Here is a 23,973-nt window from a genome sequence, read left to right on the forward strand (position 1 = left end):
TTATACATTTGTGAAAGAGAGTGTGAAACAGGGCCGGAGAGTAAGAGCTAAAATGACCTGCTAGCTGACTGCATTAATTATAGATCTCTGCAGAACGGCAAAGGCATCTTGTGGGCAACGCATTTCAACAACCAAGTTCTGTTTCTCACTTTTTATCTAATTCCTATTGTAAAAACTTGGAAAATGAGTGTCTGCCTGCTCCATTTCAAGCCTGTATGTTGCAGTGAGAGAAAGGCTGCATGTTGAAGTACCTGGTAAATACTCTTGCTTCCACCCACTTCCATTCACACATCTCTCATTGTGGTGCGTGCACACACACCGCAGTAATTGGAAAACACTCACAGCCTTTCCACATCACACCGCTGCAGAGTGAAAAATAGATGTCTTCACATGTTTTCAAGATCTTCAGCTTGAAGGGTTTGTTGAGAAATCTGCATAATTCAGCAGTTGTTTGTTTTGTACTAGAAGCACGGTGACGATAAACACAATAATACGGCTTCGTTAATTGGCCGAGGATTTGCAAAAGTCAAAAACATCGTCATTGTGTTGTTTTTAAGAAGCTGCGTCGTATCAGATTTTCGTTTTTGTTTAACCGTTGAGATGCAATACAGCAAACAAAATACTGTGTTGTATGACCAGACGTGTATAATTGCATGCATTCATATACATCTACGTGGTCAGATTTTTCATTCCTTTGCATATTTTCACAAAGTTTGTGCTCTTGCAGGCGACTGGTGCCCCTCGAATGAATTCAGTCTGTCAGAGAAATGTAAATAAGCATACTGTTATTCTGTCTGGAGCGTCTGTTAATGAGTTTTTTAATTGTCAATCTTATATGCACACCTCTCTCAGATTAGTTGATAAATAATTCAGCTGGTAAAATGTCAGAAAATAGTGGAAAAATGCCCAGATCCAAAGGTGTTGTCTTCATAGTTGCTCATTTTATAAAACAAGCCTCCCAAAAGTATTCAATTTACAAGATTCGTGTTCGAGAAGCTTTAAAAGTTGAAGGTTTTTGCTTGATAAACAACCGAGATGAGTAATGACCATTACAACTGCATCTGACTAGATTTTAACAATCACTACTCTGTAGCAGCTACAACACTGGAGCACAGCAGGGATTTTAGATAAATGCGAACACGAAAAAGTCTGACCACCTTTACTATCGTGTTAGCACGAAAAACAAAATAAATTGGAGGCTAGTAGGAGTGTCATTAGTTCTGACCTGAAGACGGCACCAGATGAAAAGTTGAGGTATGAACAAACTCTCCAAGGCTCCTTAATGTTCGTGTAAAATGAAATGCTGATCTATTCAGTGGCTTCAGAGATATTTCAGCTTGGCCCAAAGTTGTGGAGCACAAGATCAACATTACACTGAAAACATGTTTAGAAATAAGTTATCGCCGTACACTCGCAGGCCTGAATACAAGCCAAGTGAAAATTTTGTTGACTTAGAGAACTGATATGTTCCATTTTTTTGCCTTCATGACATTTTGTTTCCAACCCTTTTCTACATAAAACTAAATTACTGTCTCTATTAGGGCTGCAATTAATATTTTCACTATAAACCCGTCTTCTCATTATGTTCTCAATTATTCCATTATTTGTTTTGTCTATAAAATGTTCTTCCCAAACTGACTTTTTTAAATGTCTTGTTTTTCGATATTATTTTCATCTGATGAACAATTTAAAATGAGTTTGTTGGTATATCAGGATGACGTGTGACACAAGAAAAAGCGTGTTTGACATTTTTCCTGAAACAATTGTTCGGTCATCAAAGATAGGAATTGAATAATGGTTGCTGCTACACTTCTGTCAGCACCATGGATTTATTACAGTTATTTGGAGATATTTTTATTGATTGAATTTCTCATCGGCATGCTCAATGGGTGTCCTTTTAGTGATTCAGGAATCAGGTCATCACTGTGGTGTCGGGTCTGCATAACAGCGGGATATTTTGCCTCTGTTAATATTCGTTGCTCCAGTGGTGACTCCACTGCTGCACATAAAGCCAAATTATTTATGGATAGTTGTTCCTCCTTCCAACAGTAACGGAGGAACATCCTGCCATGTTTCCGTCTGTTGTCTATTTCTCTTTAAGTACTAAGTTATAGAGTCCATTAGGGCACTTATAGCAGTAAAACGTAGCTCATGGAGATATGACATGACATGCTCTGTAGGAAGCAGGGTGGGTTTAAGACATGAGGGAATAATGTACTAATGTGGGCTACATGCAGAGAGATGGGATTTCTACAGAGGCCACCGGTGTCCGTTCAGTGTTTTCACCACTTTATTAATGCTTCTTTTCAACTGAAGTCTTTTTTAATTTTTTTTTATTTGCGACCATAACCAAACACACTGAGTTCTGTTTGGAGAGAAAACGATTGAATCAGCATTAAACCAACAGTTGTACGTGTGTGATGAGTGTCGACAGTCTGAGTTCATTAATCAGCTGCGTACTGGTACTGTCAGGACGCGAGTTGGGATCCGATCCAGTTCCTGCAGGGCTTGGTTTGGCTTCATGTGACCCAAGGCTGATGATGGCAGAGTGTGTACAAGCGTGTGTATGACAGTGTGTACGACAGTGTGTGCAAGAGTGTGCGCGAGCGTGTGTACAAGCGTGTGTGCGAGCATGTGTACAAGCGTGTGTATAAGCGTGTGTGCGAGCTTGTGTACAAGCGTGTGTACAAGTGTGTATAAGCGTGTGTGTAAGCATGTGTGCAAGCGTGTGTACAAGTGTGTATAAGCGTGTGTGCGAGCATGTGTACAAGCATGTGTATAAGCGTGTATAAGCGTGTGTATAAGCGTGTGTGCAAGCATGTGTATAAGCGTGTACAAGCGTGTGTATAAGCGTGTGTGCGAGCTTGTGTACAAGCGTGTGCGAGCGTGTGTGCGAGCATGTGTACAAGCGTGTGTACAAGCGTGTGTGCGAGTGTGTGTACAAGCGTGTGTACAAGCGTGTGTGCGAGCGTGTGTTTGTTTACATCCATGCGTGCCCTCACGTATAGCGGATCTAATAAAGACGCTCTCCGTCCCAGCTTGGCTGCTTTCGCCTCATCCTGTTCGCCCTGCTGCCTGCCGACTGTCACCGCAGCTTACAAGCTGCCTTCACGTCCCTGCTTCACCACCTCCGTGTATGAGGTCACTGCGAGCCTTCGATGACAAGCTGGCTGTCAGCCAGCTGGCAGGTACATGTCTCATCTCAAGCTGCTAATGCTCCCGGCTGAGCCAGAGAGAAACCAAACAATGTCAAACAAAAATGGTTCTCCTTTAAGATGGACTTACTTCAGGATTAAAGAGCTACCTGAAGTGCACCATCTCAAAAATGTAATTACACGTCAGGGCCTACGGCATCGCTGAAGACACATTGCAGGGACTGTAAGAACTGTTTGACATGTTTCTGATGCCGGTGGTGTTGTTGGAGAACGATGACATCATTGAGGAAGTGAAGGAAAGTAGTTGTCTCCTGTTTAGTGTCTTGACAATACTGCAATACATCTGTGAAATGGTACGACAGGATCAGACTTTATTTAAGTTCCACGCTTGTTTTAATCGTCGTCCCTGGTGTCAGTCAACAATCAAATGCACACAGCCCGTATTCAGCAATTGTGCTGTTTGGACTTCAGTAAGTTTGTGATGTCACAAACTCATGTCCTACATCCTCCCTCAGCACAGCCCACCTTCCAAACCTTTTATTTTAAAACACCGAGCAGGTATTCAGTCACAGAGCCAGCAATCTACAAGTCTGAAGAAGGCTGGTGGTTGGTTGGGGCGTCTGTCACTCAGAAAAGACTCGGCCAATCAGAAGAGAGGTCCATTGATATCAGTGTATCTTAAAGGGACAGACACGAAACTGCCTGTTCTTGGTCGAGCTCCAGAGAGCAGCTTCAGAGAGGAGATATAAAACTATATTGAGATTGTTTTGGTGCTTAATACCACAAAAATATTGTATAAATATTAAGACCGCGATTAAAACCCAGGAGAAGTGTAAAATATTAAACTTTTAAAGTGATTTTAATGCAATTTTGTTTTCACTCACCAAACCATTTTAACCTCACTTTAACAAGTCCATTTCGTAGATTGTGATGACAATAAGATGATACTATGACCAGTTAAAGATCCTTAAGGTCTGCAATGGACTGGTGGCAGATTGGCTGGCTGGTTGGTTGGTTGGTTGGTGAACACAATTTTTAGTAAATAATTGTAATATTAGTGAATTCAAAATTGGTCCATTTACTGTCCAACTCTGGTGCCACAAAACGTGCCACAAACATAAAAGAAAAAGTCTTCTCGTGTCAGTGACGTCTGAATTTGAATTCTCTGCCTTCAGTTGCCCGACAAAGCATTTTCAGACGCTCTTAAAAAGCCGTTTTGTGCGCCATCTTTTGAAACTCTTAAAGCCACTCCGTTTACACTTTGTCCCGGCCGCATGTTGTTGTTGTTGTTGTTGTTATCAGTCGGCTCTGGCTTTTGCTACCCTTCCCCATAACCTGTCTGCCTCCCAGCCAGCTGCAGACTTTGATGTCCCCCCCCCCCCTCCCTCCTCCTCCCCACCTCTCCCCTCTCCAGCCTCCACACGTCTTGGCAGCTTTCCAAGGCTGCATCTTGTCGGGAACCCTGGCTTTCCGCTCCGTGAGCCTTTGGTCATTCTCCTTCATTACTACTCGACACTCCGGCTGGCACCGCCGCCAGCTGCGATGCATCTCATTAGAAAAGCAGCTCATTTGATGTACCTGATGTTCACGCTGCGTTTTACCTCTTCACCCGCCAGACACTGAGCTCCTTCTTTCATATCAAACACAAACAGGGAGGCTCAGTCGAAGTCATTGTTGAAGTGGTGATCCTTTTAAATGCTTCTTTTTCTCGATTTAGTGTCCTTTGATGCGACGCTCTCCTTACTGGGAGGCTCCTCCGTTTTATTGTCCTGACATCTGTCAGTCGCATCATTGTGGGGCGGGTGCGGTAACGACGTCTACCGCAGACATTACGTTGTATGGGCTTGAGTTTCCATAGGTTGACGCTCATTTCAGGCCAACTTTACTGCCCTCACCTTTTTTTTAACCAGCTGTCCAATCACAGTGAAGGAGGGGCGGGACAAACGCATTTAACCTGGTCACTGGTTGCTCTACGCTTCGCAGTGGCTCGGTAAAAAAAAAAAAAAAAAATGAAGTTGTGGTAACTTGTGTTTCTTAGTTGAACAAACTTGCAGAAAGTAGTGCGCAGCGAGGTGAGCAGGTAGCACGTTAGATCTACCTGCAGCAACCCAACGCCCACCGTACCCAAACCCCTCCGTCACCTCGGGCACACTGACGTCGCACTGATACGGAGGAGGTGGACATTTTTAATTGTCACTGAACATTACTCACGGTTTTTGCATAATCAATCAGCGTTTGGCATTTCAGTCTGGCACACGGGTTGGTCTCATTTCTCCGGCAATGTATTACATTGACAGTTTAATATGATTATTTCACTTCAGGTTACTTTGGGTGAAAGCATCCGGCAAGTGATTAATGTTTATTATCACAATGAATTGAATCGTGTGCCAAGTGAGGCCACGATGTCAAAACCCTCCTCCGCTAATATTCCCGGACTTTTTTTTTAAATTTCAATTATAAATCCTTTTTAATGCTGTCCTCGTATGAATTCGTGCTGGTAACGAATCTAACCGGAGGCGCACGCACGTTCTCATAATGTCCCGGTCGATGTGTTTACCTGGAGAGCGGCAGCAGGTCGGCAACATAGATCCGAATTGTCTCTTGTGGAGAAGTGACGCACCGGAGAGCGAAGGGGGAGAGAGGAAGAGGAAGAGGAAGAGGAAGAGGAAGAGGAAGAGATGGAATATTAATTAAAAAATTAAAAAAATTCCCTGAAGAGCGAGCCGGCGCTGGCCTCCGTAATTAAAGCTTTTCAGTCTCAACATTTATCCCCTATTATAATCATTTCAAACTACTAAGTGCACGGTTGAGGAGCCACGTGTGCGAGTTTGTGAGCGCGTAAATACTCGGTCTGAATGCATTCCTACAGATTAGGCTTCGAAAATAGGGACACGCTCCAATCTGGATTGGATAGAATGGAAATCGACGAGAGAAATAAGTGACAAGACTTGAACTTAATCAGTTAAGACCAGTTCAATAAAAGTTGTAAGTCGACCTCAAGCCAAGTCACGAGTCAATCAAGAGACTTGACTTGATCTTGGTCTCATTCGACTCGTGAGCCTGACTTGAATTTTTCTAACTCGACTTTTAACGTCACGCCACTGAATTCAGACTTTGCTTTAACTCGTCTCAACCGCCTCAAAACCTGACTTGAATTTTCTTAATTGAAAGTTTATTTTGAGAATTGATCTGAACTTGTGTCAGTCGGTTCCAGATGTGACTTGAGAGTTGACTGACCTGACTTGAGACTGAGAGTTGACCTGAACTCGCATCGACCAGCCCGAGATTTGAGCCGAACTTATCTTGACTCCTGACTTGTCTCGATTTTGTCTCGATTGTCTCAAAAAAGAAATGGATATCTGACTTTGAACAATATGGGACCTTTGTGTCTGTAACACGAGGGAACGGTTGATTTTCCTTTGATTCAAATGGTTTTCAGTGTAACAAATAAATTGTTTGCGACATTCAGCTACGGGCAGGAATCCAAACACTTGTAAATATTTGGCACCGCACATGATCCACAACAACAACAACAAAAAACACCCTTCGACTGCACATTTCTTCAATAAAGCACCGCTGCCAAGGTTCCAGGGAAAAGACTGAAATCTGAAATAACGGTGTTGTTCATCGGGGAATGGCTGACAAACAAAACCCCAGCTCATCCGTCGCCCCGCTGCTTTCCGTCTGTCATCGCGGCAATTCGGCCGCGGACTTTTCAAGTGAAGCGATCAAACTCATGCGAGTAATGCGAGGGGAAATCTCGGCTCAGTCCTCGTCTGATGGTGAAAGTTAAGGTAATTAGTTACAGCGGGCTCGGAGGTTTTCATAATCAGACTCGCCTCGATTGGTTCGCTTCCAGTGTGAAATCTCCTCTTCGCAGCTCCTTTCGGTTCCGCTCCGCTCGGTCTCAAAGCCCCGTAATGAGAGGAAGTTTCAGCATCTCATATCCTGCATTCTGAATCATTTTCTTTTTTTTTTTTTATTTTGTTTGAAAGAAATCCAGTTAATTTCATTTCATGTTATTTTTACCCTTGCAGAGCAGAGGAGGAGGAGGGGAAGAAACATTCATTTCAGCATAAATTGCTTCCAGTCAAGGCTTTCCTTTGTCACTGCTCAGAACTCCAATTAACACTGGCATCATCTTGTGCACAGGCCACAGACCATATAAACACACTGAAAGTCCACTCTTTCTTACATGCACGAGTGCACACACACACACACACACACACACACACACACACACACACACACACACACACACACACACACACACACACACACACACACACACACACACACACACACACAAGAATCCCCTCAGGCCTCTTGTCAGTTTCAGGGTGCACACACACCTATTGAAGCATACATAAGCCCCTGAAATATTAATCCGGAGATGTGGCATGCAGATAGACAGAAGAGCACAGGGAAAGGAAGAGAGGGGAAGATACGAGCAACAGAAAGAGAAGGATTGAGGACGGAGTCGAAGAGATGAAACAAAAGAAAGGATGAGATGATTAGATGAAAGTTTACGGATCCTCGTGGTGGGATTTAATCAAGAAATAAATAAAAGCAGCAGAAACAAACACAGGCTTTTGTGTTACTTTTACAAGACGGATTTGGTTGCCGCTGTTAGGGATTTAATTACGGGACGTATTCTGGCAGTAGAAATAGATTGTTGGCTTTGTTGCCAACAGTTAGGTGAGAAGATTGATACCACTCTCGGGTCTTTACGCTCAATAGTAAGGTAGTGAGGAGATGGATGGCGTAGGAAGGAACTAGCAATCGCTCTGTCCAAATGTAAAAAGAATCAACCGACCAGCACTGCAGGAACATCCATCACCAGACTCAAACTAACTTCCATAGTGTCTGCGCCACAGACTGTATGCAAGTCGGAGTCAACTTCCAAGTATTCAAAGTAAGGCCGATGCAGAAATGCCTTAAAATGCAATACCACAGAGGGCCACCAGGGGGTAGGGGTTTCCGCTATAGGTGGGCGGGGCATCGTGTCCTAATGTCACCTTCCCAGCTCGTCAAAACAGAACTTCTGGCTCCTAAATTGCAAGATGGCGTTGTAAAGTAAATTTAAGGATACGACGAACGTTGTTTTTGCTCCAGCTTTAAATCCTCAATATTTTTCTTGCGAAGACAGATGAATAATGAGTGAACCTTTAGAGGTGGTGGTGAGAAGATCTTTTTTTTCCACAGATCAAAGCTCCCTGTTTCTGCCTGCCTCCAGTCTTCACACTAAGCTAAGCTAACGGGAAGATTGGTGTACATTTTCTCACCTAACTTAAAGCGAAAAGCAAAAGAATGTCAAACTACCCCTTTAATTAAAGACCACTAAAGACTCCCTATGCTTCAGTCAGGTGGCGTCAACAAAAACAAAACAAAAGACCGCTCATTGCCGCACATCTTATGCAGCGTTATTAGAAAAGTTAATGTGTCATCTGATGGTGCGTTTAACAAAATTGGATGAGGTTGTTTTTTTTTCAGCTCACTCCCACAAAACACTCATTCCATTAAGGATAATTGAATTAGTACCTCAAATATTCGGAGGGGAAATCTATGGTAAGGTGTATTTACTGTACTTCAGCCTGTGAGCTTTGTGTTTGGTATTAAAGTCAGGCTAATTAGGCTAATGATTTATTGTGGCTTTTAGGATTTATTTTTTTTATTAGGGGCTGTGCGCAGAGACCAAGCCAAAACCGCCATCCCATTATTGGCAGTATGTTTCCATTTGTCTAAATGAAAGTCCTCTCCCCAGTGAGTTGGTTTAACACTGCAGAAAAATTTGCCGGAGGGGGAAAAGTTCTTATTTCATTCTTAATTATACGTGAATTGAGCTTAAATTGTAAACATTAATAACATCGTCGTGGACACCACACAACAAGCGTGATTTTAAGTCTGAGAAAAAGAAGTCACGGGAGGTTCAGGTCCTTCATATTTGAGTTTATTTTAGTTTTTTTTTTCCACAAATTCATGTATTCATGATCAGAACAAATCAGTTTTCCAAAACATTTTTACTCACCATTTAATTGTTAAATGCTCTTATAATGTGAAGGATCAGTGTAGTGATCAGATATAAGTCCACACGATAAAGCTGCACGACAGAATACGTTTATTTGGGATGGGATATTTACGCAAAAATACTATTCAGTATGTGACTATTATTCAACGATTCCAGGTAAGACTTCTGATTTAATTTTTTTGAAGGAGTGTAACAGCCAGTATGTTTTGTGTTTGCTCTCCTGCAATACCGACAGACACCAGCGGGTGTCACTTCTCATTTTTGTTTCGTCTTACAACGAGCTGGCGTTCGCTGGAAGGCCCGTGTTTAACATGTTCTATCGCTCACGTATGACCAGCACGTGTAACGCCACGGAGACCTGCCATTGTACGGTCTAGTTTATTAAGGCACCGAATGAACGCTAACATGGCTCCGGGTGTGCTTGATGTGTAAAAATACAACTATTCACGCAAGTTTTATAAGTTGATATTGTGTCGGCTTTGAGTTTAAAGCTTCACTTGAGTTCCGCCAGACTGCAGAGGAACTGCTCCGTCGCACTCGCAGCACTTTAGTCAAGGTCACGGAGTGCCGTGGTCACAAGGTTACACGTATACAGTGTACAGACAAGCTTGTGTACATTAACAACCCTGGGAAATGTAGAGTCGCCTCCAACCCGCACGGCTTTGCACCGGTTGGGAGCAAACCAGAACATCCATACAGGCACAGAAACAAAAAACAAACCAAAACAAAAAAAAAAAAAGGCCAACTGTTCTCCTGTTAAATGCAGAAATGAAAAAAATAATTAAATAAAACGACTGAAAGTACTATTTTCCTGGATTATTGCAACAAAAACGCCGAACGGACTGACGGCTTTTAGAACAGCAAATGTAAAAAGCTTTTATTAACTGGATAAAGCCGCGTGTTGATTTATTATTGTGCTGCAACTGGCAACCGTTGTCCCCCCTTCCCCCCACTCCCCCACACACTCCCACCTCTTTCATTCCTCCTCCTCCTCCTCATCAGTCTTCATCCACCCACCGGCGCTTCGGCCTCGGCCTCGGCGTCTTGTCTCCGCGCCCCGCTGAAACACGCCGGTGCGAAAAGGTGTCTGATTGAATCTCGCGTGAGGTTTCTGTCATTTGCCGCTCGAGGAACGGAGAAAAATTGGGGTCGAGAAGAAGCACTGTGAAATGTATAAAGTTCACGCGGATGGATGTGTTTTTTGTTGTTTTTTTTTTGGAGGGGGGAGAATAACGTCCTCAGCGCTGCGTTTTGAATCGGTCGACCTCGTGGGCAGAACATCGCTCGCTCGCTTCAGTCTTTCTTCCTGGATATTTCAAACATGTGCTCCTTTTGGTTTTGCTCAGTTTTTGACGACGCTCGCTTTTAAACGATCCAAACATACAGTCTCGTACGTCTGTAGATGGAGCGTAGCGTAAAGATGACGGAACAATCGCGTTGTTATTGGTGTAGAAGCTCTGCTCCCTCCGCTTTTGCTCACTGAGATCAATAGCTGACTTTTTTTTTTTTTTTTTTTTTTTTGCTGCTGATAAATAATGCTCGTTGCCCCCGGAGACCACAGCAGACCATTCATAACGCTGCGCAAAATGTCAAGACTGCTGCTGTTTGGGGAGGGGCGCCGGGGGGGGGAAAAGGGGGGATTTTTTTTCCCAGGCAGCCGATAAGCAAGATAAAATATTTATATTCCTTGACACCAGTCCTGCAACCAAGCATGTCGTTAACAGCATCAATATTAACGAGGGAAGGAATTTCCCTGCTGTGTTTTGTTTTGTCACCGGCCTCCTACAAACAATAATTACAATAATCACCACACGCACACAAAACCGTGACTCCCCTTTTTCTTTTTCTTTTTTTACTCGTTTCTGAAATGGCGTAACAATACTGACCTAAATTCACTTCAACTCGAAAGACTGTAAACTGGCAATCGAGTTAACGCCTGAGAGCAACGATGCACAAATTGGCATATCAAGCGAGAGGCGCGCTCCATCCAAAACACACAGTTTACCGCCGTTGACGTTCTCTCGTTTGGAAAAGGTTTCCGTTTGAGGAGAAGTCCCGCGGCTCGATGTGATAGAAGTCTGTTAGTGAGGCCCAATCTTATAATCTGCACACTAACGGACTCGCGCAGCGTCCCCGCTGAGTCAGCGACGGAGGAGGGGCTGTCCCGATGTCAAATCCTCGAGTCCGTGAGGGCGGTGACGCGGATTTTCTGACCTCCGTCCCGTGAGTCGGTACATCTCCAGACTCTCCACAGTTCGTAGCAAAATGGGCGTAGAACACGGCTGCCGTGCAGCGTTTGACATAAAAACGGACATAAAGGAACATTTAAACACCAAACTCCGCCCACCTCTGAGCACCTGGCGTAAACATCCACGCAAATGGACCCAAACTCAGTTGTCCAGTTTGTTCTGTTTTTCTTTGGGCTTCCTGTTGACTGTCTTTGATTGACAGGTGACCTCTGTGAAGCGGAGGGTAGAAAAACCAACAGCAGTGAGCATTGAGCGCTGAGAAATTCATTATAAACTAAGGAATCACTTCAAAAGTAGATGTTTCTGGATCCCACTGACTTATCATAGATATTCATAATTCATTCAGCGAGATGTTCGCTCCGCTGGGCGTCTCAAAACCGAACAATGGAGGTAAGCGCTGCGTCTGGATGTCGGAGCCCAGACGACACGGCTCGGAGCAGACGGCAGGTTTCCGGCGACGCTCGCTTTTCTTTTTCTTTTTTTTTCTTTTTTTTTTTTAGCAACATCAGTCAAGCTGCACTGAAACGTACGCCAGCGTCGGAGCGGCGGCAGCCGGCAATTAGATCAGCTGTCAGAGCACAATCAGTCCAGAGAGAGAGAAGAGTGAAACAGACTGATTTTGTTATTTGGAGTTCAGTTTTGAAAGGTTTTCAGTTTGCAGAGTTTTCAATCCAATTTGGTTCAGTCACTCATAAACATAGTGCATTTTTTTTTGTTTTTGTTAATATATCTCACTTTACAAGATCTCTATGTTGTTTTCTCCACATTCCTTTTAAAACAATAACATCTTTTTTTTTATGACTTTTATACATACGGACTTTCTGCCCCAGATAATTAAAAGAGCACGCTGCCCCAGTTCCCTAAATTAACCAGCTGTTTATAATACTATGCTTTAATATAAAAGCACGTTGCATTCAGCAAAGAAAAGCAGATTACAGCTCATAATTATGAATAAAGGTTTAATAACTACAATATACAGACCTCATTATGTAATTATCAGGTATAGATGCTTCTATGTTGTTTTTTTTTTAATGGGATTCAGTAATCCCAAAAGGAATTTCTCTTAATTATGATTGCATGTAATTAAAAAAAAAAAATCAGTGAGTTGCGACATCTAAAGTTTCTGCAATATCTTCACACGCAAATATTTCATTTGTATTATGAGATGTTTGACTGCGATATTACATAACGACGTCTTCTGTATGTTTTCACGTGGTGCATATTTATTTATTTTTTTATTTTTTTAATTCACTCGCCCGGTTGCCGGCTGCGTTTCTGTATCACACGCTAACAGCTGTAGTTAGATCACAGCTGTAATGATTCGGTGTTCCCACAGGGATCAATGAAGTTGTTCACCTCGCGCTCTTGTGGTTTAATTGCCGCTGATGTTACCTGCCGAGCTCTCTGGAAGGCGCTAAGCGCTGCTTTTGATGTTGCTCCTTTTGAAGGCGGCGGGGTGACATCACGTCATGTTTGTGTTTGTGTTTGTGTCTCTTCGCAGGTCCACGTGGGCACCTCCCATCAGGAGCAAAGGGTTGTGGGATACGTCACGTGTACGCACCTCCACGCCATCGAAGGTACAGTAACGCTTTTCCTGCAACTCTCGCTCTGTTGTTTCTGTCCCTATAATGAAGTTACGCATGAATGTGTTCATGAGGTTTCCATGACGCTGCTTTTCACTTTTCAAGGCTGTTTTGAACTCGGAGTGGGAAACGTTGTAGCTGTAAGTGTGCGATACAACAGCCGGACAGCTACGCAGATGTGTGTGTGTGTGTGTGTGTGTGTGTGTGTGTCTGTCTGTCTGTCTGCATGTGTGCATCTGTGTCCAGATACTGAGACAAATGGGCGCATCAAAAACTCGTTCGCGTCTCCTCATGCTGTTCCCATGGCGACTGCCTCAAGCTGTTTAAGGCGTCAGAGCCCTATTTAAAGCCTACGGTCGATGCCATCCTCATTTTTTACCAAAGACACATCCCCCCCCACCCCATCTCTCTCTAACCCCCCCCCCCCCCCCGCTCCTTCCTTCCCCCCCCCCTCTCTCGCCTGCTATTTTGGGCTCCTCCTACGCTTCTCGGGGGGGCTAAAAATAGCAGTGCCAGGGCTGTTTCTAAAGATACATCAAACACAAAACCTTCGGGTGTGTGTGTGTGTGTGGGGGGGATGCAGGGGTGTGTGTGTGTGGGGAGGGAGGGGGGAGAAAAGGGAGTAAAAAAAAAAAAAAGGGGGGGTGCAGAGACCTGATTCTTCTCTGAGAGGGAAGAGTTGAATGTGAGAAATATTTCCAGCTTGAAGGGTAATGATGCAGCGGGGCTGAAAATACAAGATCCTGAACTTGATCACGAAGTGGCCGCCTTGTTCATTTCAGTTTTCACTCATTAGTTTTAAGTTTGGATATAACGAGAAGCCAGCGTGTCGGAAGTTTCTATATTTTTTTTGTGAACAGCTGTCACTGCAGATTTATTAAAGGCAATTACTCCTTCGAAAACAATTCGTATAGAATACCAATTAATTTGAGCGTTTTCCACCGAGGATCGTAAAAGCATGTGTGTGTTTGGTCGAGCAGTTTCTTCCGACTGCGGTTATGTTTTTGTGAAACCTCAACATTCAGACAAAACAAGAGACTAAAAGATTGGAAGTATTTTCAACATTTTGACGATCCAACGAGTTTGATCGCCTGTAGATGACAGAAAAGGCCGATATTACATCTTTTCTGTCGACACGCTCTATTTTTGCTGTGGTGTTGGTAACTTTAAACTGTTCACACCGTTTGAATCGCGAGGCTTTGCGTTTTAAATTATGTATTTGTATGTAAACAATTCAATATCCAGCAGCAGATTTCTGATCTCTCTGCCTGCGCTCGGGCTGGTTCGCATTAACGGATCACTTTCAGTGTTTTTTTTTTTTTTGTTGCGGGTCTGATCGCAGCCTCCAAACTTATGTGGAAGGAACGGAAAATAGCTGAAAGTGCAGATTTGAGAGGTTTGTTGGATGCGGTGCTCAAGATTTCAGTCTTTCAATCTCGGTCTTTGCGCAGTTGAATTAAAACAAAAGGACGACTTCTGTCAAAGATTGAGAGCTGTTTAGATTTCACGTACAGCTCAGATCGCCACCTGTGTTTGTGACGTGTTGTCTTTTAAATGTTTGCACTTTTTTTTTTAACATGGAGTTGATTTGCTATATCAAGCTTTCCTTCACAAATTTGAACCTTTTTCTGTCATGTGCACAGATCCTTCCTTCTGATTTCTATAATCTTTTATTTAATCTTGATTCCCACCTCTTGCCCTCCACATTGATACAGATTAAAGGGAAAGTGTTCATTGCTCATTAACTCCTGCAGACTGGTGAGACAAATGCTAATCTCACAGTTTGGAAGCCAAATTCGGAAGAATGAAAAAACTGCTGTTGAACAGGTCCAATAACATCTGAGTCACTGACTCGCTGTCTGTTGTCTAGTCTCTAATTGTATGTAAAAATGTGCTGCTGAGTTTTCCAAAATGCCTCTCAGACCTGTTAATAAGGAAACAGAGACTTAATTTGTTTCAAAAATCTCTCGGGTGCCTCTCATGTTGTTCACTTTGGCCTCACAGCTGTGGAGCCCTTACTGACTGAATTTCTGTGGGGGTTTTTTCATGTGCAAATTCCTAAAAAAAAAAAAAATAGCCTCAGGCTTAAGGGGCCAAAAATAATCAATAAAACAAAACTTGGTATGTGGAACAGGTCTAGAACCAGGTGTCTAACTGTACCTGCTCCCCCAAATCATGGGTTCATACTGAGACATCGAATTCTCCTGAACTAAATGGAGGTTCATTTCATTTCAAAGACAAATCTCTCACTGGTATTTACCTTTTTTGTTCATTGGCCCCTTCAGGGACGACATCCCGGTTGTTAACTTGGAAATCCAAATATTTTTGAATTCATAAGACCGACGAGTTTCCAACTGCTGTGAGCAACACAGGCAGGCGCATCCTCCAAAGAGGGCTTTGCATCTCATCTGGATCTGAAGGAGCCATAATTCATCAAAGTAGTTGGGCTTTGCTTTTCTTTGCTTTTGACGCTATTAAAAGCAGGTTGTTGGTTGTTTGTTTTTTTTGCTTTTACAAATGCACACATTATACCATTATTCAGTTCTAAATAATCATTATTTTTCATCACGTACGTTTTCCATGCACATACACAGACAGTAAGCACGCCCCCGCATCCCCCCAAGTTTCATCCATCTCTCACTGATCCAGTAACACGGAGAGAGAAAAAACAAAACACACATTACATTTCACATGTACTTGAGCTGCAGCCGAGAGTAATCAAAGCCAAAGCCACCTACTCACCCACCAGTATCTTGACACCTCTTTGTTTCTCACACTCGCCACTATTCAGCTGCTATTTCTCTCGCATCGCTCTCACCCGCCGCCTCCCTCCCTTCACCTCCTCCCTTTCTCCTCCAGAACTAATTCCAATTTATCCGATTCGCTGGCAGCAGTGGACAGCGGCTTCGTGTTATGTCACTAATATTAGCAGCATCATAAATAAGCTTAATAACTTCACTTAGTCATTAAGTAAGGGAACGAAAGCTGTGGAATATTTACACTGAAACCATGTGCAGTGAAATGACCATGGCTCATTGTCGAAAATTAGCAATAAATTGGTCACTGATCAATCAAGTCCTCGATTTCTGACATTTTCAACATGCAAACTGTGAGGTCTTTGTTAGTGTGACCTTTGACACGTTTAGCTTAAAACAGCACCCACAGTACTGATACTGTATTAAGCTGTGAGAGTCCGCTGCGATAATATCACAGACTGTATAAAGGAATTGATGTAGCTTCCAGGTCTGAAACGAGAACTCAATGTGGAAGTGTAATACCAGTAAGGGCCACTAGGGGCTGGCTTCAAAAAACCTCTGACTCCATAGGCTCCCATTCAAATTCTCTCATGAAATACAAAGTCAGTAAATCTTTTTCACAAGTCATCAGTGTGTCAATGTTCTCGTGGTCCATCTGAAAATACAGTGAACCCTCGTTTATCGCGGGGGTTACGTTCCAAATAGAGACCGTGATAGGTGAAATCCGTGAAGTAGTAACCTTTTTTTTTTTAATAATTATTATACAATGAAATACTCCATAATACATTGAAACCAAAGAACAAAACCTTTTTACAGGCCCAAGCATTTGTTTAACAAATAAAAGTACTGTATAAATGTTTTTTTTTTACAAATAACTACTGTACTGTAAAATAATAATTTTAATCATCAATACGAACTGAAGGCTTCAAATTGCTGAGATCGGCACCGCCCCACTGCGACCCGAGTCATTGGATTAGAACGGGAGGAAATGAAAAATGATTATGAAAAAAAATACAAAGTACAGTCGGACAAATAGTGACTCGTGTATTTCACTGCTCTTCTGACTGAGCTGCTGCAGCCTGACTCCGCTCTGCAGCGGTTCTTTCTTCTAAAGCCGGCGGTGCAGGTGTGGTTTTTCGAGAGAAGAACATAGTTATCGGTAGTTGTTGTCGCTCTTTTTTCTTCTGGGCAAAAAGATTCTTATAAACCGACATGCCACCATCGATTATTTTTAATTTGGCAAGCTGTTTTACGTACGTGTACATATTAAACCGCAACGTTATTGACAAACAGGTAGAGAAGAAGCGGAGAGACTGTTTAGCCAATCAGAATGCAGAACACAATGCACGATGCAAATCCGTGAAGCAGCGAGACCGTGAAAGGTGAACCGCGTTATAGCGAGGGGTCACTGTACTCCCATTATTTATTAGATATCAGGCTTTATAGAGAGTTTGTTTGTGGGCTTGCCTGGTTTGATTGACAGGCCCGTGGTGCTGTCAGGATTCAGGTTGAGGTGGGCGGGGCGTAGTTTTCCTCCAGTTGGATCCACCCCTTGTATTTCAAGCTCATGCAAATATGGTCAATTCTGGTTCCAAAGGACAAGATGGCGACTGCCAGACTTCAAGCCTCAAAACGGCAGTTGACAAACCAATGGGCGACGTCACGGTGGGCCGCCATTTGGTTAACACCACAGACTGTATATAAAAGTGGACGTGGTTTCTGGCCCAGCGGAAGTACCCTAAGCCGCAATACCACCGGCAGTGCCACTAGAGGTTGGCTCCAAAAAGCCCCCGACTGCATAGACTCCCATTCAACTCGTCTCATAAAGTGGATAAAATGTCTCGGTGTTGCTAGCGTCAGTCGTTCCTTCTTATTCGTTTCCTGGCGGTCCATCTGGAAATAATATCGTCATTAATTTGAAAATAAACTTGAAAAAGCTGTGTTTTTGGGGGGTGTTTCTGTTTGATTGACAGGCTTGTGGCGCAGTCAGGTCACGGCTATGTGTTGTATCGCCGGGTTTCCAATCAGATCGACTCAGACACCCCCTCACCCCCTCGCTTGCTCTTCACGACTTGCCCAAATATGGTCACTTCCGGCAACCTAAGGCTTCAGACCGTTCACAAACCAACGTGTGACAAACTTCATGACTCTGTGTTAATTTGCTGCCGCCGTCCCGTCCCCCCCGCCTCCCATCTCTCCAGGCGACGCCTCCGTACGCTGCGAGCAGCTGGACCTGTTGCTCCAGTGGGGGGCGGAGTTTCGCCAATCCTCCTCCCAACCGCCTGAAGGAGAGAAGGTGCTGGAAGACCTGGTGGCCTTCGATGTCATCCTGGGAGACCTCAACTTTGACAACTGCTCTTCAGGTGAGCGGTCGTCAAGGCTAAATCAATATTTTCCACATTATACATATCATTCATAATCAGTTTACACATCGAGGATTCATCAGCATAAAGATTGAGGTGGAAATACATATTAAATTTATCCAGATAGAAATGCTCCGCATTATCTGGCTTCCAGATCATTTACTCTTTCTTAACCCATATTTCCTCGACATTTGCTCTGTTTTGTAAAAGAAAACTTGATCTCTCTGGGTTTTTTTCTGAATAAATAAGGCTACTGGAACAACTTTCACTTTTATTTAAAATAAATTATTATAGTTCTACTTACCTCTTAAAATAAGTTGAGCTGAAGTAGCAACCGACATTTAAAATGTTACAAGCTCATTTTTTTTAATAAATATAGCTAAACCAATTCATTAAGAAAGAGTAAACAATCATGAGGCCAATAAATATGTATAAAATGTATATTTCCTTCTAGTCTTTATATTCACCTTTTTAATATACTTCTGTTATTGGAAGAAAAAGACAAATGAAATGTGTAATATTTTATGAATGAAAGGATTTTGATTATCCAATTTATTCAGTACAAGAAATGCATCGTCTTCTGAGAATAGTAATAGAAATAGATGAAATACCACTGGCTTTCTACACTTATTTATTCATTTAACTTAGTCATTTTTTTGGTCTGGAGTTTAGATAGAAAAGACTTATAGATGAAGACGCATATCTGCTGCCGGTTTTTAGGACGAAGGTGTCATCTCCAAAAGAAGAAGCAGTAATGAGTTCCTGTTTTTCTATATTTAGGGTCGAACTGTGACGTTAATATTGTGCTGTGCGTGCGTGTGTGTGTGTGTGTGTGTGTGTGTGTGTGTGTGTGTGTGTGTGTGTGTGTGTGTGTGTGTGTGTGTGTGTGTGTGTGTGTGTGTGTGTGTGTGTGTGTGTGTGTGTGTTTTTCTTCCAGAGGACAAGCTGGAGCAGCAGCATGCACTTTTTACTCAATACAAGGACCCATGTCGCCTGGGGCCGGGGGAGGACAAACCATGGGCTCTGGGTAAAAAAACACACACACACACACACACACACACACACACACACACACACACACACACACACACACACACACACACACACACGCGTCGCCTTTAGGGTCGCAGTCGGTCATTAAGTCACGTACACTGTAGTAAAACTTACATCCGCACCACCGGCTGACGTGCAGGTGCTTCTACACGCTCTCAGATGATCCATACGGAGCAGAGCCGAGCGTAATCTGGCTCCGTCTGGCTAAATCAGGATGCACCCACGGTGTGAATTAAAATACACCCAGTACAGCGGCCTGATACACGGGCATTAGTGACGTAAACACTGGAGGGTTTTGGTCTGGATATGAAGCGTTATTTAGGCCAGCGGTATTTCGGGGACAGTGTGGGCAGCACAGAGTGAAAGGGCTCGTTGAGAGAAGGGCTTATTTGTTTGGACGGGGACATTTTGTGTGTGTGTGCGTGTGCGTGTGCGTGTGTTTTTTTGCCCGTTCGGCCGCTGTTAAGGTGGCAAGGTGGAAAAGAAGACTGGATCAATGAATCAATGAAAAAAAAAAAAAGGGGAAGGAGGATTATGTCATTTCATAAAGCTTATCCAAAGAAGATTAGACATAAATGAATACAATAGTGAGGCAAAACTAAATAAAAGGCGAGAGGAGAGCCGAAGCTGACGGTTATTTTCAGACGTTCTTCTGACGGTGTTGTCCGTAGATTTCTTGAAACTGCAAAAAGCTCCAGGAATCCTTCAGGGCTTTGTGCTGCATTAAAAATCATAAACTGTATATAAAAGTGGACGTAGCTTCTGGGTCTGAAAAGAGAAGCCAATACAAAATGCCTTGAACTGCAATACCACCGGAGGCCACTAGGCGCTGACCGTGAAAAGCCTCCAACTCCATAGACTCCCATTCAACTTATCTCATGAAATACAAAGTCAACCACTTTTTTTTTTTAACGTGTCAAAACGGTGTAATTAGCTGAAGTCACTCTACTTTATTAGTTTTGTGGTGGTCAGTCTGAAAATAATTCAATCATTAATTAGATATTGGGCCTCAAAAAGCTGTGTTTTTTTGGGGGGAGGGGGGTGTGTCTGTTTGATTGACAGGCCTGTAGTGCAGTCAAGTTTCCGCTGTCGGTGGGCGGGGCTTAGCGCCCTCGGGGTTTCCAATCAGATCGAGTCAGATCCAATGATCGTTCCTCCCCAGCTCGTCCAAATATGGTCACTTCTGGCTCCAAAATAGCAAGATGGCGACGGCCAAAAAAGCCGACCCTGGAGAACTGAGTGACATCACGGTTTGTTGCCGCTTGTACACCACGTCCATTATAAAGAAGCAAATTAGAGAAGTGAAAGAAAGAAGTAGATTGACGATGACTGAAGCTGTGAGAAATAAACACATTTCCACTGCGTTTCTTTTGGAGATTCGAAGGCAGATCAAAAGACCCACAAACCAAAAAAAACCCAAGAACTGCAAGTTTTATTGCGGTTTTTGGAGAGTTGTGGTCAAACCCCTCTGAGCGTCGACACTCACGAGGCCACAAAGCCGAGGTCTCGCCAACCACCTGAAAGAGGGGAAGCTCGTGTTGTATACCTGCACTTCGCCAAATGAGCTGAAAGCAGCAGCCGGCGGACACCTCGCCGTCTTTATTTCAGCGATCTAAAAACCTGCTCTCAGACTCGTGTGTGGAGAAGAAAAAAAAAAAAGAAATTGCTCTTCGCACGTCAGACGCCTACTTTTCACAAGAGCTCCCAACACTCGCGCGCCGACCGGAGTAACTTCAGAGCGCCGCTCTCTTCAACGCGGAGCGTTTTAAACACATTATCCGAGCCCACAGCTTCACATCCTCTCCCGTCGGGAGGATCGCTGAGTGCTCGTCCCTCTCTCTCTCTCTCTCTCTCTGCCGTATTTCACCGGTTTGTGGCAGCGGATTGCGGTCGGAGGATTAGATTGCCGGAGGTGTACGATAGGTCCGCCGGTGCCAAGTCGCACATTTAGAGCGGGAAGCAAAGAAGCTGGCGGTGAGGAGGAGGATTGTGAAGCAGATCGATAAGCGAGGAAGGGGAGGGGGGGGGGGAGGCGGTTGGCGGTTGCTAATTAAAATCTTTCGAGAGGAGATGAACGATTGGTTCATCCATGTGAATAAATCGCTTAAAATTTTTTTTTTTTTTTTTTTTTAAAAACCTCCCAAACATCCCGTCTCGTCTACGACAACCTTTTGCACAGGTTTGGTGTCGTTGAGCGGTGAAGCGTGGGGAGATGGTGAATGTGAGGAGTGACTCTGCAGAAAGCATTAATAACTTTAAAAAACCTTTGGTGACACCTACTGTACGTCTTCCAACCAATTTCACACCGCCAGAGCAACACTTCTGTCTCCGGGGGATCCTTCGCTGGAGTCGAAAAGTCGTATCACAAAAGATGAAAGAAAGTTGAACAATGAAAGCAAAGCAAAGTGCATTAAGAGACACGCAAGTCAACTCGGATAGGTTTTAGTCATATCGTGCAATATAATACATTTGCCTCAAAGAGCACCGTTCGACCCATTTCTGACCTTTGACCTTTGATTTGAAAGAAGAAGAAAAAAACTGCTCTTTTTTTTTTTTAATCAATAATAAGTTCCTAGTTTTGAAAGAAATGTGATGTTTTTTATTACCGTCATGAAGAAATATTGATAAATAACATATTTGACCAGCTGCAAAATACATTGATACTGAACATATCGCGAATATGTTTACTGATAAGTGATTTAATCTCTGCTAAAAATTTCTCATCTTGCAGCACAACTTCAGGTCTCCTTCATAAAAGAGACGCTTTGATCTCAGTGGGACAAACCTGATTAAATAAAGGCAAACATTTTTTTAATTTTTTTTTTAAGCGATGGACATTTGTAGCGATGATGACATCATCTTCCAGCAACGTGGTGAATATTCGTAAACGTTCATGGTCGTAAACGAGTGTTTTCATTTACATTTATTAAAACCTTGATCTTTTTCTGGCCCTCCAGCCAAAGTGCTTTTGTTGTCTAAACACAGACTGGACCGGAGTTTTGTTCGCCCATCCTCCACCCCGACCACCTCATGCCGAGTGATTCGAGGTTTATTTCAACCTGGCGTATTTCCCCTGAAGCGCTAACTTTGCCTCCGTTGTTGAGGTGGAAGCAAGGAGTCGCACAAACCAGTGTATGTCGGGGCAAAAATGACCTACAGGTTTACTTCAAAAAAAAAAAAAAAAAATGTAATATTTGTGTAGAAGTTTGCTGCGTGGAGCAGCCATTTTTCTAACTTCAGCAGCTGATCTCAAACCTGCCGAACTCGCAGACTAAACTGCTAAACTGCACATTCATCCGCACACACTGGTGTGTTTGTACGCGTGATGCTGACTTACTGGAAACTCGGCAGCTAAATGCAGCGGTGGACCTTCGGCTCTCCAAAATAAACGGGAAGGGAAGAGTTCTGGCCTCTCCTACCTGCCCAGAAAAACCCCGCGGTGCAAGACACCCAGGAAGAAACATGAACGTGTCAAAACATACATGAACAATGTGATCCAAGATGACGGCGAGCAATGAAGACCTGAAGGGAACCAGAAATGAAATGAACAGTTGAGTTGACTCGTGTGTGTGTGTGTTTGTCTGTTTCCACGGTGACGCATTTTAAATGTGTCTTTCAACAGGTACTCTGCTGGATCCCAGTGGCCTTTATGACGACGATGTCAGCTCACCTGAAAGTTTACAAAAGTGAGTCTCACACACCTAAACTTGTTGTTGTCCCGCAGGAGGACGACTACTTTTTTTAAACTAACCGCAGCTCTCACCTGAAGTCGTTATAATATATATATATATATATATATATATATATATATATATATATATATATATATATATATATATATATATATATATATATATATATAGTAAAAACCTGTTTGATTGAGCTTTTGTCCTCACGATGTGAATATTTACATTGGTTTTGAATGCAATACAAAAATGAACCCAACATTAATAATGAAATGAATTCGCGAAAATAATTGTAGGTTGCAGCCTGACAGCTCCTGAATAATACTCCCTCGCTCAAGGTTTTCTGCTTGATAAGTACCTCGCAGAAGAAAAGGGAGAAATTCAACTGAACCGAAAACCAAAAACCTTCAAGAAAAACATTTTAAAAGGTGTCAAAATGTATTTTTGTTACGAAGATGGGAGGACCCGTCATAACGGATGTTGGTCTGGAGATTTTAGAGGCTCCGGTTTGGTCGTAAATACAAATGAATAAATGCAAGCCATGGGTGAATGTGCTGGGATTATCATCAATAGGTAAAAGCCAGGAAAACTTTTAGCGTAGCTGACCTTTGACCTTTAGAGGTACAGGCCGTGATTTGTGGTCCGGCGCTCGCTCTCTTGATTCTACGTTGCTCTTCTAGTTCCCTTCATACTCGGTTTTACTACACGTGTTCAGATGAAACACCCTCCGTCCTCCCGTCTGCTGTCTGTGTGTCTGTCAGAGTGATGGAGAACGAGGAGGGCAGGAAGGAGTACCTGGTGTTCCCCCCCAGTAAGAGCCAGTGTCCCGCCAGCAGTCAGAAGGGCAGGAAGATCCCTCTGAAGGGCAACGGGCGCCGGATCGACTACATCCTGTACAGCGACGAGGGCCTGCAGCAGGACTGGAAGCTGGTACGGTTCAGTGGGGGATAAACTTATTAAGAAGTCCAAATCAAATCAAACTTTTTTTTTTGCTTCAAATACGGCAATTGACGGTATCCTGAAGACGTCGCTTCAACCGGTGATTTGAAAGATTCGAGGAAAGTCTGGAGAGAATTTGATATTGACAAAACGGAAAAAAA

At 43.3% G+C, this 23,973-nt stretch overlaps 1 protein-coding gene across 2 annotated transcripts in view; it reads left to right on the forward strand.

Moving 5' to 3' along the window:
* smpd3 (sphingomyelin phosphodiesterase 3) overlaps positions 1 to 23,973 on the forward strand; it is a 66,299-nt gene that overhangs the window by 38,553 nt on the left and 3,773 nt on the right. For both annotated transcript variants that reach the window (XM_069714257.1, XM_069714258.1), the window contains exons 5-9: positions 12,934 to 13,009; positions 17,973 to 18,134; positions 19,072 to 19,161; positions 22,810 to 22,873; positions 23,635 to 23,803. In XM_069714257.1, the coding sequence (XP_069570358.1) occupies positions 12,934 to 13,009; positions 17,973 to 18,134; positions 19,072 to 19,161; positions 22,810 to 22,873; positions 23,635 to 23,803 (561 nt within the window). The remainder of the gene's footprint in view (positions 1 to 12,933; positions 13,010 to 17,972; positions 18,135 to 19,071; positions 19,162 to 22,809; positions 22,874 to 23,634; positions 23,804 to 23,973) is intronic.

This window comes from Brachyistius frenatus, unplaced genomic scaffold (genome assembly GCF_029030835.1).
Source record: "Brachyistius frenatus isolate BFR_SWC_R1_liver_20210118 unplaced genomic scaffold, ASM2903083v1 Contig_129, whole genome shotgun sequence".
Lineage (NCBI taxonomy): Eukaryota > Metazoa > Chordata > Actinopteri > Embiotocidae > Brachyistius > Brachyistius frenatus.